This window comes from Balaenoptera acutorostrata, chromosome 2, assembly GCF_949987535.1.
Source record: "Balaenoptera acutorostrata chromosome 2, mBalAcu1.1, whole genome shotgun sequence".
NCBI lineage: Eukaryota > Metazoa > Chordata > Mammalia > Artiodactyla > Balaenopteridae > Balaenoptera > Balaenoptera acutorostrata.
The window spans coordinates 139,134,974-139,149,655 of NC_080065.1; the positions used below are offsets into that span (position 1 = coordinate 139,134,974).

Here is a 14,682-nt window from a genome sequence, read left to right on the forward strand (position 1 = left end):
CTTCCTTCCTCCTTACTCAGGAGTTGGCAAACTATTTTTGTGTGACGTGTAAGCTAAGAATGGTTTTTACATTTTTAAATAGCTGAGGGGGGAAAACATCAAAAGAATAATAATATTTTGTGACACATGAAAAAATCAAATTTCAGTGTCCATAAATTTTGACACCCACACCCATTCGCTTACGTAGTGTCTAGGGCTGCTTTATAGCTACATCAGGGTTAAGACCACATGGTCTGCAAAGCCTAAAATATTTACTGTCTCGCCCTGTACAGAAAACATTTGCCAACCGCAGCCTTACCTTCTGCTTCTAGGGCAGTCATTTACACTAAGGTGTGAGTGATTGATAACAGCCTAAAGTGCTAACTCGCTTTTACCCTTCAGAAGGAAATCTGGATTGCAGTAGGGGAAAAATGATATGATAAAGCCTAGAGAATTAAAGCGGGGGAGGTATCCTGGCAACAGCCTGGGGTTGGAGGAAGATGTTGGGAGCAGGGAATTTCCCCTGAACCCTGATGCTTTGCTCTTCCAAGAAAAGTAAGAGGTTCTCAGCAGACGGGATCTACACTGCAGGTGGAGTGAGGGATTTTCATCACAGTTACACAGAAGAATTCACTTTTCCTCTCTCTCCAAGTCTACTCACAAACAGGATGTTTCCTCACCTGCTGCTGCCTCTACTTGCCAGTAATATGGTTGTCATTTTTTATTGATTATCTTTGTGTTTTGTAATCAAAGTAGCAGCAACCTTAACACCTCAAAGGATTGTTAAAAATTCCAGCTGCTGAGGGAATTTTACCTTCTGGTTGCAAATTATAATTCGTTTTTACCAGGCAACTGGGGCAGCCCTTTTAGTTGAATGTGACAAAACTCTACTCAAATTGGGTTAAGCAGAAAGGGAATTTACTGACTCATGTAAATGGAGAGCTCTGAGGTAGTTCTGGCTTCAGACATGGCTGGATTCAGGAACCAAAACAAGCAATGTGTTCCTGGCTCTAACCCTCAGCTCTGCCTCATTCTGGGTTGACTTCAACCTTGGACAGCCTTTCCAAATGGCCCAGCAGCTCTGGGCATCTTCCCCACCAGATCTTACCCAGCAATTCTTCCCCATAGTTAACGGGAAAAAAAAAAAAAAATCCGGGACTGATGACTCTTGATTCTGATTGGCTTGGCCCAGGTCACATGCCCACTGCTGACCAATCCCTATATCTGGGCTATCTATATTCCCATTGGCCAGGCTGGGTCACATGCCTTTCCTTCAGCCACAGGAGATAATAGGCAGGGGTGGGTCCCCAAAGGAAAATCAGTGGGAGGCGATCTGTAGAAAAAGAGGGGATGCAAGATTGGCAAGAAAACCAGCAGCAGTGTATTATTCAACCGTAAGTTGTAGAGTCCTGAAAATATGCATAAATAATAAATAGAAATATAGAAGACTTAAAAACACGGTGGGGCTCTGGTCCTTGATGCAGCATAAAATAAGAAAGGTTGACCTCCACCTCCAGGACCCTTTGCACCCACTTTTCTCCTTGGCCCTTCGGAGAGCCTGACCCTTGCACCTGCCTATCCCTTCCAGAACCTGAAGCGAGTGGCAGAGGTGTGGATGGATGAATACGCGGAGCACATTTACCAGCGCCGGCCCGAGTACCGCCACCTCTCCGCTGGAGATGTAACTGCCCAGAAAAAGCTCCGCAGCTCCCTTAACTGCAAGAGTTTCAAGTGGTTTATGATCAAGATCGCCTGGGACCTGCCCAAATTCTACCCACCTGTGGAGCCCCCGGCCGCAGCGTGGGGTGAGGTGAGTCTGAAGGGCCAGGCAAGCCACATAATTGGGGCCCGGAGCAAAATGCACTTGCGGACCCCAGGTCCAAAGGTCAGAGAAAAAAGTGCCGGTAACACAGCATTGGAAATCAACTATATTTCAGTAAAAAAATTTTTTTAAAAACCAAAAACTTATCATCTAAAAAGTGCCAGTAGAGGTATAAAATATAAAACTTTTTACTTTCTTTTGGTGGTATCTCTTAGCCTTGTGGTGGTGTTTTTGTTTGTTTGCTACTGAATGTTATAAGTAGAGAAAAATTAAAACTTTAAATTATTAGTGTGAATTTTACCATTCATCTTTATATTCTGCAGTGCCAGTTTTAAAGGCAATGAGAGCATTTAACTCGTGTACAGTTGGTGAAATTTCACAGTCTGTATTTCAGACCTTGTCCATGCATTTGTATTTTTTACCAGAGCAGTGGAAACACTGCACAAAACTAACTCAGCTGCTTTTATTTCACTTCTTGATAATGTACACGTCCTATCAACAGTCTCTACCTTGGGCTTACTGATGCATGAGAAAGAACTGAAGGGAAAGGAACTGTGGGTTGCCCCCTCCTTCCCTTTGCTTCTGTGCTGTTATCTGCTGCTGAAGTCCTTGGCTCATCCAGGGAAGCATCACAGAAAGGACATGATAGGGCTCCGCAGTCCCTCCTGTGTCTTTGACCAGCGTTCCTCTTTGTGCAGCTGAAGCCAGTTCTGATTGGCTCCCAGAAGCTTCAGGCCGAGAAACCCCAAGCTTGGCCCAACCCAGCAGAAAGTAAACACCTCTCTCCCAGTAGTAGAGCCAGCAAAGGTCCAGGATTGAAGTCTTATCCTTGGATCCTGCACCAATCACTGTGGCCATTGGAAGAAGGGGGAAGCAAGGGTAGGATGGATGCTCTGGCCACGGGATGGGCCAGGAGCCGTGGCCCCGTGGAAAATCAGGGCATTTTTACCAGAGGAGGAGAGACATGCGCTGGGCCGGCAGAAACATCAGATGTTACTTGTTCACACAGCAACTTAGAGGGACCGTTCCCAACTAAGCCATCTGCCTAGCCCCGCCCGACACCAGCACGAGTTTTCTAGACAAGGTGTCATCTTGATTTCCCTCATGAAGCTCTTCATTTCTTTGCCGCTTTATTGGCTTTCTCCCCCTTGTTAGTTCAGGTCCTCCGAGAAGCAGACACCAAGATGGGACTAGACGTGCAAGAGACTTACTGGGGCAACGCCTGAGGAAAGAATTGAGCAGGGAGGCAGGGAGAGCCGTCAGACCGTGATGCTGGGGAAGAAGGGTCCCAGGCTGCAGTGAGGCTCTAAGGAAGTCTGGCCGTGTTAACAGGCAGTCTTCTGGCCAAATCACCTGCCAGAGGAGCGCGCATCTCCCCGGGGGTGGGCCTGCCTCCATCAAACGCTGGCTGGGGGCGGCGCCGGGGAGCGTGGCCTCCTCTCGGACACAGTGGTGGATGCAGAACACGGCAGCTGGGTGGTCAGACCCCTGCAGCCGGACATTGGAGTTAGCCTTTTCTGAGCCCCGACACCCCCTACCCCTCAGTCGAACGAGGAGCCACGTCTGTGAAGTAGGAGCTGCACAATGTGATGCCAGCACCTGGCACGGTGGCTTGCCTGCTGTCCGTGCTGGCTGGCCACACTCCCACGGTGTTCCTCCCCGCACGCCACCCCCACCTTAGTGAGACCACTGTTCTTCTTGGGAGCCTCCTATTCACCCGCCCTGAAAGGCGGAGCCTCCAAGGCCCAACGGCAAAGGCCCTACACCTTTTCTAGAGTGGTTTTCAAGGCATAGTCTCTAGATCACCTGGAATGAGGGAAAAATTTGATCCCTGGACCTGTTGGGTCAGATTCTCTGGGAGAGGAGCCGGGGAGTCCTCCTTTTAACAGCCCCTCCCCTCCAGGCTCCCGCCACCACCCCAGGACTCTGCGTGCTCTAGGACAAAGCAGGGTTTAGCAGAGCGGCTCTCTGTGTTCCTTTATTGAGAGGCTCAAGGCCCACCCACCAACCCAGGGCAAGCTTTATTAGGACAATTCAGCATTCAGCCCATGTGATGCCTCTGCCTTGGTTCCCTCCCCCCACCCCAGCAGGGGCCCAGGCAGGTATCTTGAGGTGGGTCACTGGTCCACTCTTTGCTTCTTTCTTGTCCAGATCCGCAATGTGGGCACAGGGCTGTGTGCAGACACGAAGCATGGGGCCCTGGGCTCCCCACTGAGGCTGGAGAGCTGCGTCCGGGGCCGAGGGGAGGCCGCCTGGAACAACATGCAGGTAAGGGCCGCTCCTCAGGACCAGTAGTCGGGCTCTCTGTGCCATCGCGGCCTGCAATACTCACATGGTCAGGACTGGCAGGGAGAGGCCATGGGTCAACGATGAGTCTCGGGACTTCCCTGGTGGTGCAGTGGTTAAGAATCCGCCTGCCAGTGCAGGGGACACAGGTTCAAGCCCTGCTCCAGGAAGATCGCACATGCCGCAGAGCAACTAAGCCCGTGCACCACAACTACTGAGCCTGTGCTCTAGAGCCCACGCACCACAACTACTGAGCCTGTGTGCCACAACTGCTGAAGCCCACGTGCCACAGCTACTGAAGCCTGTGCACCGTAGAGCCTGTGCTCCGCAACAAGAGAAGCCACCACAGTGAGAAGCCCATGCACCGCAACGAAGAGTAGTCTCCACTCGCCACAACTAGAGAAAGCCCGCGCGCAGCAAAGAAGACCCAACGCAGCCAAAAATAAAAAAAAAAGACTCCATGCTTCCAATTCAGGGGGCGCAGGTTCGATCCCTGGTCGGGGAGCTAAGATCTTACATAGCACAGCCAAAAAAAAAAAAAATGATGAGTCACGGGCCAGCACAGGGTACGCATTATAAGAGCCTCCTGAACACCTTGGAAAGAGGAACCCTGCACATCAGTCTGGACTATTGGTTACAAATGACAGACACCCAGCCCAAGTGGCCATCAACAGAAAGAGGGAGTTACTGGCTTGTGTCACTGAAAAGTCTAGATGATGTCATCAGGATCTCTCTAGAGTCTCAGCTCTGCTTCCCTCTCTGTTGGCTCCATTCTTAACCTGGCTGTCTTCCCATGTGGTGGCAGATGTGACCACCAGCAGCATAGGCTGCCAGCCACCCAGTGGAAAGGCATGTCCTTTCCAAGAGTTCTGGAGAAGTCCTGGGGCTCTCACACGTTGGGTTTCCTGAGCCAGTGATGATGGGGGTGTGATACAGCCCTCTTACTGACCTGGGCCAGGAATAATGCCTGTTCTCACCAGCCCGAGTGGAAAACACCCTGGTTCTATGAAAGAAATTGACATTGTAGTTGAAAATATTCCCACAAAGAAAATTACAGCCTTAGATAGAGTTCCTGGTGAAATCTCTCAAATGCTTAAAGAAGGTAAGTTACTGATTCTACAGAAACTCTTCCAGAAAAGGAGGGACTACGTCCCACCTTATTTTATGAGGCCAGCATTACCTTAATAGCAAAACCAGACTAAAACATTATAAGAAAACCACAGAGCAATATCCCTCATTAACATGATGCAAAAGTTCTAAACGAAAGTTTAGAAAATTATATCCAACAATATATGAAAAGGGTAATACATCATGGCTAAGTGTAATTTATCCCAGGAATGAATGGTTGGTTTAACATTAGAAAATTAATGAATATGATTCACCGTTAACAAAATGAAAAAACCATATGATCACCTCAGCACACCCAGAAAAACCATTTGACAAAATCTAACATCCATTTCTAATAAAAACTCTCAGCAAACCAGGACTAGAAAGGAACTTCCTCAACCTGATAAAGGGCATCTGTAAAAATTCTACAGCTAACATCATACTTCATGGTAAAAATCTGAATGCTTTCCCACTAAGATCAGGAACAAGACAGGGACTCCAACCTTATCATTTCTATTTGGCACTGTTCTGGAGGTTCTAACCTGTGGCAAGAAAAAAATAATTTCATCCAGGTGGGAAATAAAGAACAAAAACTGACTTTATTTGCAGAGTATGTGATCATCTATGTAGAAAATTCAATAACATCTACAGAGAAGCTACCAGAACTAATAGCTGAGTTTAGCAAAGTTGCATGATACAAAAGTCAGTTGTTTCTCTATATACTAATAATGAAGAATCAGAAGTTAAAATTAAAAACAAGCATTTACAATGACAAAAAATATGAAATACTCAGGTGTGAAACTGACAAAAGATGTGAAAAACCTGTGTACTGAAAACTACAAAACATTGCTGATAGAAACTAAAGAAGTTCTAAATAAATGAAGATACATACCATGTTCATAGGTTGGTAGACTCAATAATTGATATCAATTCTATCCAAAGAAATATATAAATTCAACAGAATCCTAACATTCTAGTAGGCTTTTTTGTAAAAATTGAAAAACTGATTCTAAAATTCATATGGAAAATGGACAGGACCTAGAATAGCCAAAACAAAATTTCAAAAGAAGTACAAAGTTAAAGACTAACACTACCTGATTTCAAGATGTATCAAAATGTCAGTAATTAAAGGTGTCATATTGACATAAAGAAAGATAGATGGAACAGAATAGAGAGTCCAGAAATAGACGCACACGTATGTGGACAGCCAACTTTTGCAGATGTTCAAAGGAAATTTAGTGCACAAAATATAATCTTTTCAACAAGTGGTGCATATCCATATGCAAAAAAATTTTTTCAATAAATACCTTAGACTATATACAAAAATTAACTCAAAATGGAGCATTGACCTAAACATAAAACCTAAAACAAAATATTTTAGAAGAAAACATAGGCACAACTGTTTGTGACCTTGGTAACCCAAGCCATGATTTCTTAGATACAACACCAAAAGACAATTCATAAAAGAAAAAAATTGATAAATTGGACTTCTTCAAAATGAAAAACTTCTGTTCTTTAAAAGATACTGTTGAGAAAATAGAAAAGCAAGCCACAGACAGGGAGAAAATGTTTACAAAGCATATATCTGATAAAGAACTTATATTTAGAGTATAAAATTTCTCAAAACTTAATAAGAAAATAAGCAATGCAATTTAAAAATGGGCAAAAGGTATGTACAGACATTTTTAGCAAAGAAGGCATGTCAGTGGCAAATAAACACATCAAACATGCTTAACTTCATAGTTATTAGAGAAATGGAAATTGAAATGATAATCTATTAAAAAGACTGACCATACCAAGGGTTGACAAGGATGTAGATGAATTGGAACCATGCACACACCGCTGGTGGGAATGCGACTGGTACAACCACTTTGGAAACCAGTTTGGCAGTTTCTTGGAAAGTTACACATGGATCCAGCCATCCCTTTTCAAGGGATTTATCCACGAGAGAAGAAATTATGTATACGTCCATACAATGGCTGGTACACACGTGTTCATAGCAGCTCTATTTTAAATAACCAAAAACTGAAAACAACCCAAATATCCAAGAACAGGTAAACTGAGTACCATGCAGTGAAATAATACTTGACCATAACAAGGAATGAACTACTAATAAATGTTGTTATAACATGGATGACTCTCAACAGAATTGTGTTGAGTGAAATAAATCAGACCAAAAAAATACATACTGTCTGATTCCTTTTATATGAAATTCTAGAAATTGTGAACTAATCTCTAGTGATGGGAAGCAGAGGAGTGATTGCCTAGGGGCATGAGGAGTGGAGAGGGACAGGAGGAAAAGATTACAGAGGTGTGTGAGGGTGCTTTTGGGGTGATGGATACGTCCACTACCTTGACGATGATGATGGTTTCACGGCTGTCAACTATGTCAAAACGTATCAAACTGTACACTTAAATGTGGGCAATTTATCGCATGCCAAATATTGTTCAGTAAAGCTGCTGAAAAGAAAGTTTATCCACCAAATACAATATGTGAACCTGGTTTGGATCCTGATTCAAACAGACTGTGAAAAGAAACGTGTAAGGCAGTCTGAGAACACTTGAACTCAAGATATTTGATGACATGGAAGATTCTGTGGTAACTTTTCATTGTTATCATGGCATTTACTGAAGTCATGACACCTGGTGTGGCAGGATGTCCAGGATTTGCTTCAAAATAACGTGTGGGTGGGATATGGTGAGGGTAAGGCTGTAACAAGATTTGCCGTGAGTTGGTAATCCTCGAAGCTGGGTCACTGGGACAGGTGTGGTCAATAAACTTTTTTCTGGACCCCTGTGTTTAAAATTCCCCATAATTACAAAAAAAGAGAGTTCCCTAGCTTTGCTGCCCGCGTCACGATGTGCCTGTGTGTACAGGTGTTCACCTTCACCTGGAGAGAGGACATCCGGCCTGGAGACCCCCAGCACACCAAGAAGTTCTGCTTCGACGCCATCTCCCACACCAGCCCCGTCACCCTCTACGACTGCCACAGCATGAAGGGCAACCAGCTGTGGAAGTACCGCAAAGTAAGACAGGGTGTGGGGGAACAGGGAAGCCTGCTTGATTTAAAAAAAAAAAAAAAATGTGGTGCCTCACTCCTGCTCCCCAGAGCCCCTCCCTCACACATTTGTTCCACAGACCTACCATGCCCGACTCTCCAGTCATCAAGAGAAAGCAGAAATTCAGCTTTTTATTTGAAGTCTCTAGAATCTTAAATGTGGGCAGCTGAGCCCATTTCTTTAAAAAAAACCACCTTGAAAGCCAATGAAATTTGACTGGAGATGGGCAGTGATTAGGGCCCCGGCCCGGAAGTGGCAGGCATCACTTCTGCCCGCATCCCAGCGGGCACAGTTCAGGCACGTGACAAGGCCAGCTGCAAGGGAGGTGGGCAGTGCCCACTGTGTGCTCGAGAGGAGAGCCAGACAGGTCTGCGAGCCTCCCTGCCTCCTTGCTGTTACCGCTGCTGCTGTTTGTTCACCTCCCCAGCGTGGCCTGGCTGATAACCTGCCTGTTTTGCAGGACCAGACCCTGTATCACCCCGTCAGCGGCAGTTGCATGGACTGCAGTGAACGTGACCACAGGATCTTCATGAACACCTGCAACCCCTCCTCTCCCACTCAGCAGTGGCTGTTTGAACACACCAACTCAACAGTCTTGGAAAAATTCAATAGCAACTGAGCCTTCACGTTCCCATGGCAGGCCTGGCAGGGTCCTCTCCGGCATTCACTGCAGCCTCCCTCTCCCAGGAGAGGCAGGGCTTCTGCGGACTCCATCACATAAAAGCTGCTGGCCAGCCGGGCCAGGGCAGAGGGGGCGCTTGAAGCTGGGCCAGGTGTCTGCCTGGCCCTGCAGGCCCCGAGTGGTGGAGGCGGGATAGAGAGCAGACCCCACAAGAGGCCCCGCTCAAGAGCAGAGCCTGCTGCACCCCTGGCGGCATCATGGAAATCCAGGAGAGCCTTTTCAACTTTGTCACCACGTTCCCTTGAGCATTATGCGGGAGGACTGCCAGGGCAGCCCTAGACCACCCTAAAATGAGTCCTCCGAGGCTGCCTAGCCTTCAGGTGGCTCATACATGACAGTCCTGCAGAGAGAGAGACAAATTCTGTCTGTAGGGGGGCAGCTTTTAGTACCAGTGCCACCCATCTGCAGCAGAAGGGAAAAAGTCTTTCTTAGGGCCACTGGTTTCAGCTTTTGAATTTTTGCCTGCCCAGCGTCTGTTCTCTGTCACAGCCCCAGGAGATGCAGTCGAAAGCCATGCCTCGGGCCCTCCGAGTGTTCAGTACTGACCACTGGCCAACTGCCAGGCCTGGGGGCAGCAGCGTGACCCGCAGATATTCCTTTGCAGCCGTGGACAGACGGGATGTCTCCCCTTGCTCTCAGGGTACTCGAAATGCCCATTTTAGTGCTCTCCGGGCACAAGGACAGCCCAGCCACCAGCTTTTCAGGACTGTGTTTCAGATGGCCTTGGGCCTGTGGCACGGGCCCAGTAAAAGACCTCCAAACTAGAAATTCTGGCTGAATTTCCCTCATCAGTGCTTCCATCTCTCTCTCCCTCTCTCTCTCCCTCTCTCTCTCTCTCTCTCTCTCTCTCTCTCTCTCTCTCTCTCTCTCGGCCAATTGCCTGCCTCAGGAGAGGAACAGAGGTGTGAGGTCCGGAGGCCCCCAGGGTGGACCGTGGGCACGATGCCTAGCCTCTGACTCATCGTGGTTCTGGTTCTCATATGGAATTCTAGAATTTTTAAAGAACTCTGTACTGTGATCACAAACTAGAATGCCACATAGGATTCTGGTATTCTAGCATCCAATATGGATTTCTAGGATGCTGTGATTAGCCAGCCAAGTGTAAAACATTCGAGGCAGCCCCCAGCCTAGAGACAATCTGTGAAGTCCAAGGTTGGTGGTGCTGGGGGAGGGGGCAGGGGACCTGTGTCCATCAGCTCTTACCGGAGGCCTTGGTGTGACACAGGTCCTCAGCCCAGACCTGAAGCCCTGCCACCTGCCACCATGGTCACAGCTGCAGTGGAGAACAGATCCCAGTGTCCCATGAACAGACGTGCACCTAGCTCCATGCCGGTCCTTTGTGTTTACCTTTTGCTTTGTTAATTATGTGTCAGCCTCCCAGAGGGCTCCCAAACTAATAGGAAGTGTTTCTGTAACCAGCCTGCCACCCACTGATTCAGAAATGGAAATCGCAGTCTACAGCCCACGGCTTCTGCCAGCTAGCCCAGGAAGTCCTTGAATCAGTATTCCAATTAGAGTCGAGCCTCTCGATTGTGTTATTTACCAATGAAATAACTGAGACATAAATCTGGGAGCAGAGCCACGAATCTGCCTTTGAGATGCTGGCTGATCTCAAGGCTGTCAATTATCTGGGGAGGGAAGTAAACACTCCCGGCCACCACCACCCCGATTAAGCGTGCAGCGGGCAAAGTGTCACTTCCACTTCTGCCTCAGCACAAGCCCTGCTCTGGCCACCTGCCCGCAGGAGAGGCGGCCCCGTGCTTACAAAGCCTGCTTGTCGATCCCTGGTGTCTTTTCCAAGGGAGTCTGTATCTTTAGAAGTGGCCCTCTGAGGGAAGGAGTCAAAGATGAGACCCATTCCAGAATCTAGGATAACAAGAGTGTCGCAATTTGGGAGAACTGAGTTAGGATTCATCATCAGAGAGTAATTCAGCATCATTAAAATAAAAACTGTGCCTTTTAAAAAGAAAAAATGCAAATGTACAGCCAATCCCTAAACTTGAATCATTTCCTAGTGCCTTGCTAGACATAAAGGGACGGGGTTGGGGGGGAGGGGAAACATTTTTGGTGGTGTGTGCAGTTCCTGTTGGATGAGTGTGTGTGTCTTAATGTCTAATTTCAAGCAGGAGGCGTTGGGCCTAGAGCAGGATCTGAGACAGCAATGCCTCCCAAGGGCCAGATGCCAGAAGTTATTCCGTTTAATGCAAGTAACACCCCAAATTTAAAGGGTGACTGGATGGCTCGTTTAGTCTGTGGCCAAGAAGGGCCTCAGCAGCCCCTGGGAGAGGGCCCTGTTTGGAAGCCACGCCTGCAGCCCCCAATCCCACGCCCAGGTGGCGTGCGGAGCACTGGCTAGGTTTCCAAATGGTCCCACTCCAAGTGGGTGACAGGACGCATGTGGAAAGCAGGAGCAGCGGCAAGCAGTCCTCAGTCGTCCTCTTTTCCATCCTTTGGTTCTCCTTTTGAGTCTGGTTTTGCACCCTCAACAAGGGATGGGCAGGTCCTCCGAGCACTCTGGCATTTGTAATTGCTGAGCCCACATCTGTAGGTGCCGAGACTTGACATAGCCTGTAATCAAGGAAGGAAGGAGAGAAGTCCATTTGTTAACTGGCCAACTGAACGCACATACTAGCCACCCATTGTTCTGTCTTCATTTTGGAAAACCACCTGGCTCGAGGATCCAGGTCCCTGCTCCACCCCGGCTGATGGTCAGTCAAACAGCCAGGAGCCTGTGGAGGTGCTGTCAGCCAGGTAATGTGTGAGAATGTGGACCCTTTTTCCTTTAAAGCCTTTCTTCTGAGCATGAGGTCACAAAACAGGGTATGGCTAGGAAGTATCATGCCTGTGTGGCCCACCAGCAGCCTTTCCAAAGGGGGACTCCAGAAACATTTTGGAATGCAGAGAGCATCTTCACTGTCAGTACAAGGCCTTGGAGGAGGTGGCTAAGCGTGCAGGCACATGTGTGAAAAGCCATTCCACCTTGTGCTTCCAGTTGGAGCTTTCAACTTTTAAAACCGTCCAGGAGCTATCAGTTCCCTATTTTTGGAAGAAATAGCTCAGAGGCAGAAGGGAGTACATCCACAAAAGAGATCTAATGGGAGATACAACCTTAGGACCTGGGGAGGAAGAGCCGTTCTTGTTGAAGATGTAGTTCTTGTTGAATCTTGTTGGATTCCCAAAGTCCACATTATATTCGCCACCTGTTGAATTTCTTTTTCTCCTTAAGAAATAGGTGATGTGCTTGAAGATGACACCATATTTCTTTCTGTGCATCTCTACTTTTCGTCTCTGAAGTTTCAAAAGAGTGGCGAAGCACTTTACAGCAGTAACTGAGAAATCTGGACTCCTTGCTTCAGGGATCCCTTGTTTGCACAGATTGGGTGATCCTTTGTAATTCTTAGAAGGCAATGCATTTTTAATTAAGTTTTCTGAAGATTTCTAAGTGTGGGAGAAGGGCAAGGAGTGAGTTCTGTCCTGGAATTCTTTTCTGCTTTCAACTGATGCATTTTTTATGAAAATCCAAGTAATATGTTTGTTCAAACTTGATCTTGAGCCAAGGCCCACTGTCACCTTTGGGGTGGGAGTTGGGCCTACATTCCAAGCGACAAGGTCCTCTTAACATCCACTCCCAAAATGGCTTTGATTCAGCCATGCCAGCCCACAAGGTCAGGGTCCTGCTCTGTTACAGGCTTGAAGGTGGATCCCAAAGGGATTCCAAGCAAGGAATATTTGAGAAGTCAGACCTGGAATTCCATAGAGAAAGCTCAAGACCACCAACCTCTCATCTCCTGCCTGGAAAAGTGAGCCTTTGTGAAGACCTGACTTACCATGTACAACTGTGATTGTGACTGTTGTTGAGTAAACCTCCAGACTTTTTCTCTAATGTGGTCTCTGGCTAATTCCTTGTGCTGCGCCATTCTCCAGTCCATCATTCCCCGTGTATTCGTCAAGCACCCGCTCTGTGCCCAGGGCCTCTGCTAGGTCCAGAATAAATTCCCAACAGCCATCGTTCTAGAGAGGAAGGCAGACCTCAGACAACTCACCACCATGATTTCAGGTGTGAATAGGGCTATGAAGGATATAAACAAGGTATTTTAGAGACTGGGGTAGGGATCAATGTGAGGTAGGATACTCAGGGAATGCCTCCGTGAGAGATGGATGATATGAGGAGGGAGTATGAGCCAAGAGGCAGTTTGGTGGAGGAGCATTCCGGGCAAAGGGAACAGGCAGTGCAAAGGCCCTGAGGCAGGAAGGAGTTCCCATGTTGGAGGCACAGAAGGAGTTCACAGGCTTAGGCGGGGTAGCCCACAAAGGGTCTTACACCCAAAGACCACACCCACGAGTGGAGGATTTCAGTGAAAATATGAAACAGGCTTAGCTCATGTCTTATGTTCACCCATGAGCCACAAGTCCCTGCTTACCAAAGCATTGTGATGCTTCTGAGTATTCAATTATGTAATACCACGGAGTGGAAAGAACACTGGTTGCCCCGGCTCTGCAACAGACTCGGTGAGATCTTGTGCAAATCCTGCCCCCTAGCTAGGTCCCAGTTTTACACAGTGAAGTGAGTTTTTTTTTTTTTAATAATTTTTTTTATTCACATTTATTTATTATTTATTTATTTATTTATTTATTTCTGTGTTGGGTCTTCGTTTCTGTGTGAGGGCTTTCTCTAGTTGCGGCGAGCAGGGGCCTCTCATTATCGCGGCCTCTCTTGTTGCGGAGCACAGGCTCCAGACGCGCAGGCTCAGTAGTTGTGGCTCACGGGCCTGGTTGCTCCACGGCATGTGGGATCTTCCCAGACCAGGGCTCGAACCCGTGTCCCCTGCATTGGCAGGCAGACTCTCAACCACTGCGCCACCAGGGAAGCCCGTGAAGTGAGTCTTTTGATGATGCTTCCAGCTCCACCTGTGCTCCTGTGGCTGAGTCTTGGAGTGGGGCTGCAGGAGGCCATGAACAGAAGCTATCCTGGTGCTGTCGTTCAGAGCCCACTAGAGGGCGCTGTGGACCGTGGCTTGGAGAAGGCTGATGAACAGAAAGGGGGATCTGATCGCCGGCCACTGCGGCAGGTTTGAGCCCTGGAACAGGAAGGTAGATAATTGTCTTTTGTAACTCGTGTTTTTTGTTGTTGTTGTTGTTTGAAAAATCTTTTATCACCCATGAATTCTAAACATTTTAATGGTTTCTTTAAAAAGATTTTACTAGGAAATAAAGGGAGGAAAGAACATTCCAGGTGTAGGGGCAGCCTGGGCAAAGACCCTGTGGGGAGAGCATGACAGGTATGAAGGTCAGTGAGCTGGAGCAGAGTGGGAGAGACAGAGGAGACGAGAAGGAGGGGCAAACCGAGCCAGGCCCGGCGGGGCCTTGCGGGCCTTGTTACCGAGTCTCTGATCTTTATTTTAAAAGCAGCAGGGACGGGGCTTCCCTGGTGGCGCAGTGGTTGAGAGTCTGCCTGCCAGTGCGGGGGACACGGGTTCGAGCCCTGGTCTGGGAAGATCCCACGTGCCGCGGAGCGACTGGGCCCGTGAGCCACAACTACTGAGCCTGAGCGTCTGGAGCCTCTGCTCCTCAACAGGAGAGGCCACGATAGTGAGAGGCCCGCGCACCGCGATGAAGAGTGGCCCCCGCTCACCGCAGCTGGAGAGAGCCCTCGCGCAGAAACGAAGCCCCAACACAGCCAAAAATTAAAATAATAAATAAAAAAATAAAAAATAAAAAAAAGCAGCAGGGACCATTAAAGGGTTTG

The 14,682-nt window shown here is 47.8% G+C and overlaps 1 protein-coding gene across 5 annotated transcripts in view; it reads left to right on the forward strand.

The window, feature by feature from the left end:
- GALNT10 (polypeptide N-acetylgalactosaminyltransferase 10) overlaps nucleotides 1-12,819 on the forward strand; it is a 226,443-nt gene extending 213,624 nt beyond the window's left edge. For all 5 annotated transcript variants that reach the window (XM_057541240.1, XM_057541241.1, XM_057541243.1 and 2 more), the window contains 4 exons: nucleotides 1,568-1,789; nucleotides 3,953-4,069; nucleotides 8,072-8,221; nucleotides 8,715-12,819. In XM_057541240.1, coding sequence (XP_057397223.1) covers nucleotides 1,568-1,789; nucleotides 3,953-4,069; nucleotides 8,072-8,221; nucleotides 8,715-8,873 — 648 coding nt within the window. In that variant the 3' untranslated portion in view covers nucleotides 8,874-12,819. The remainder of the gene's footprint in view (nucleotides 1-1,567; nucleotides 1,790-3,952; nucleotides 4,070-8,071; nucleotides 8,222-8,714) is intronic.
- Nucleotides 12,820-14,682: the final 1,863 nt, after the last annotated feature.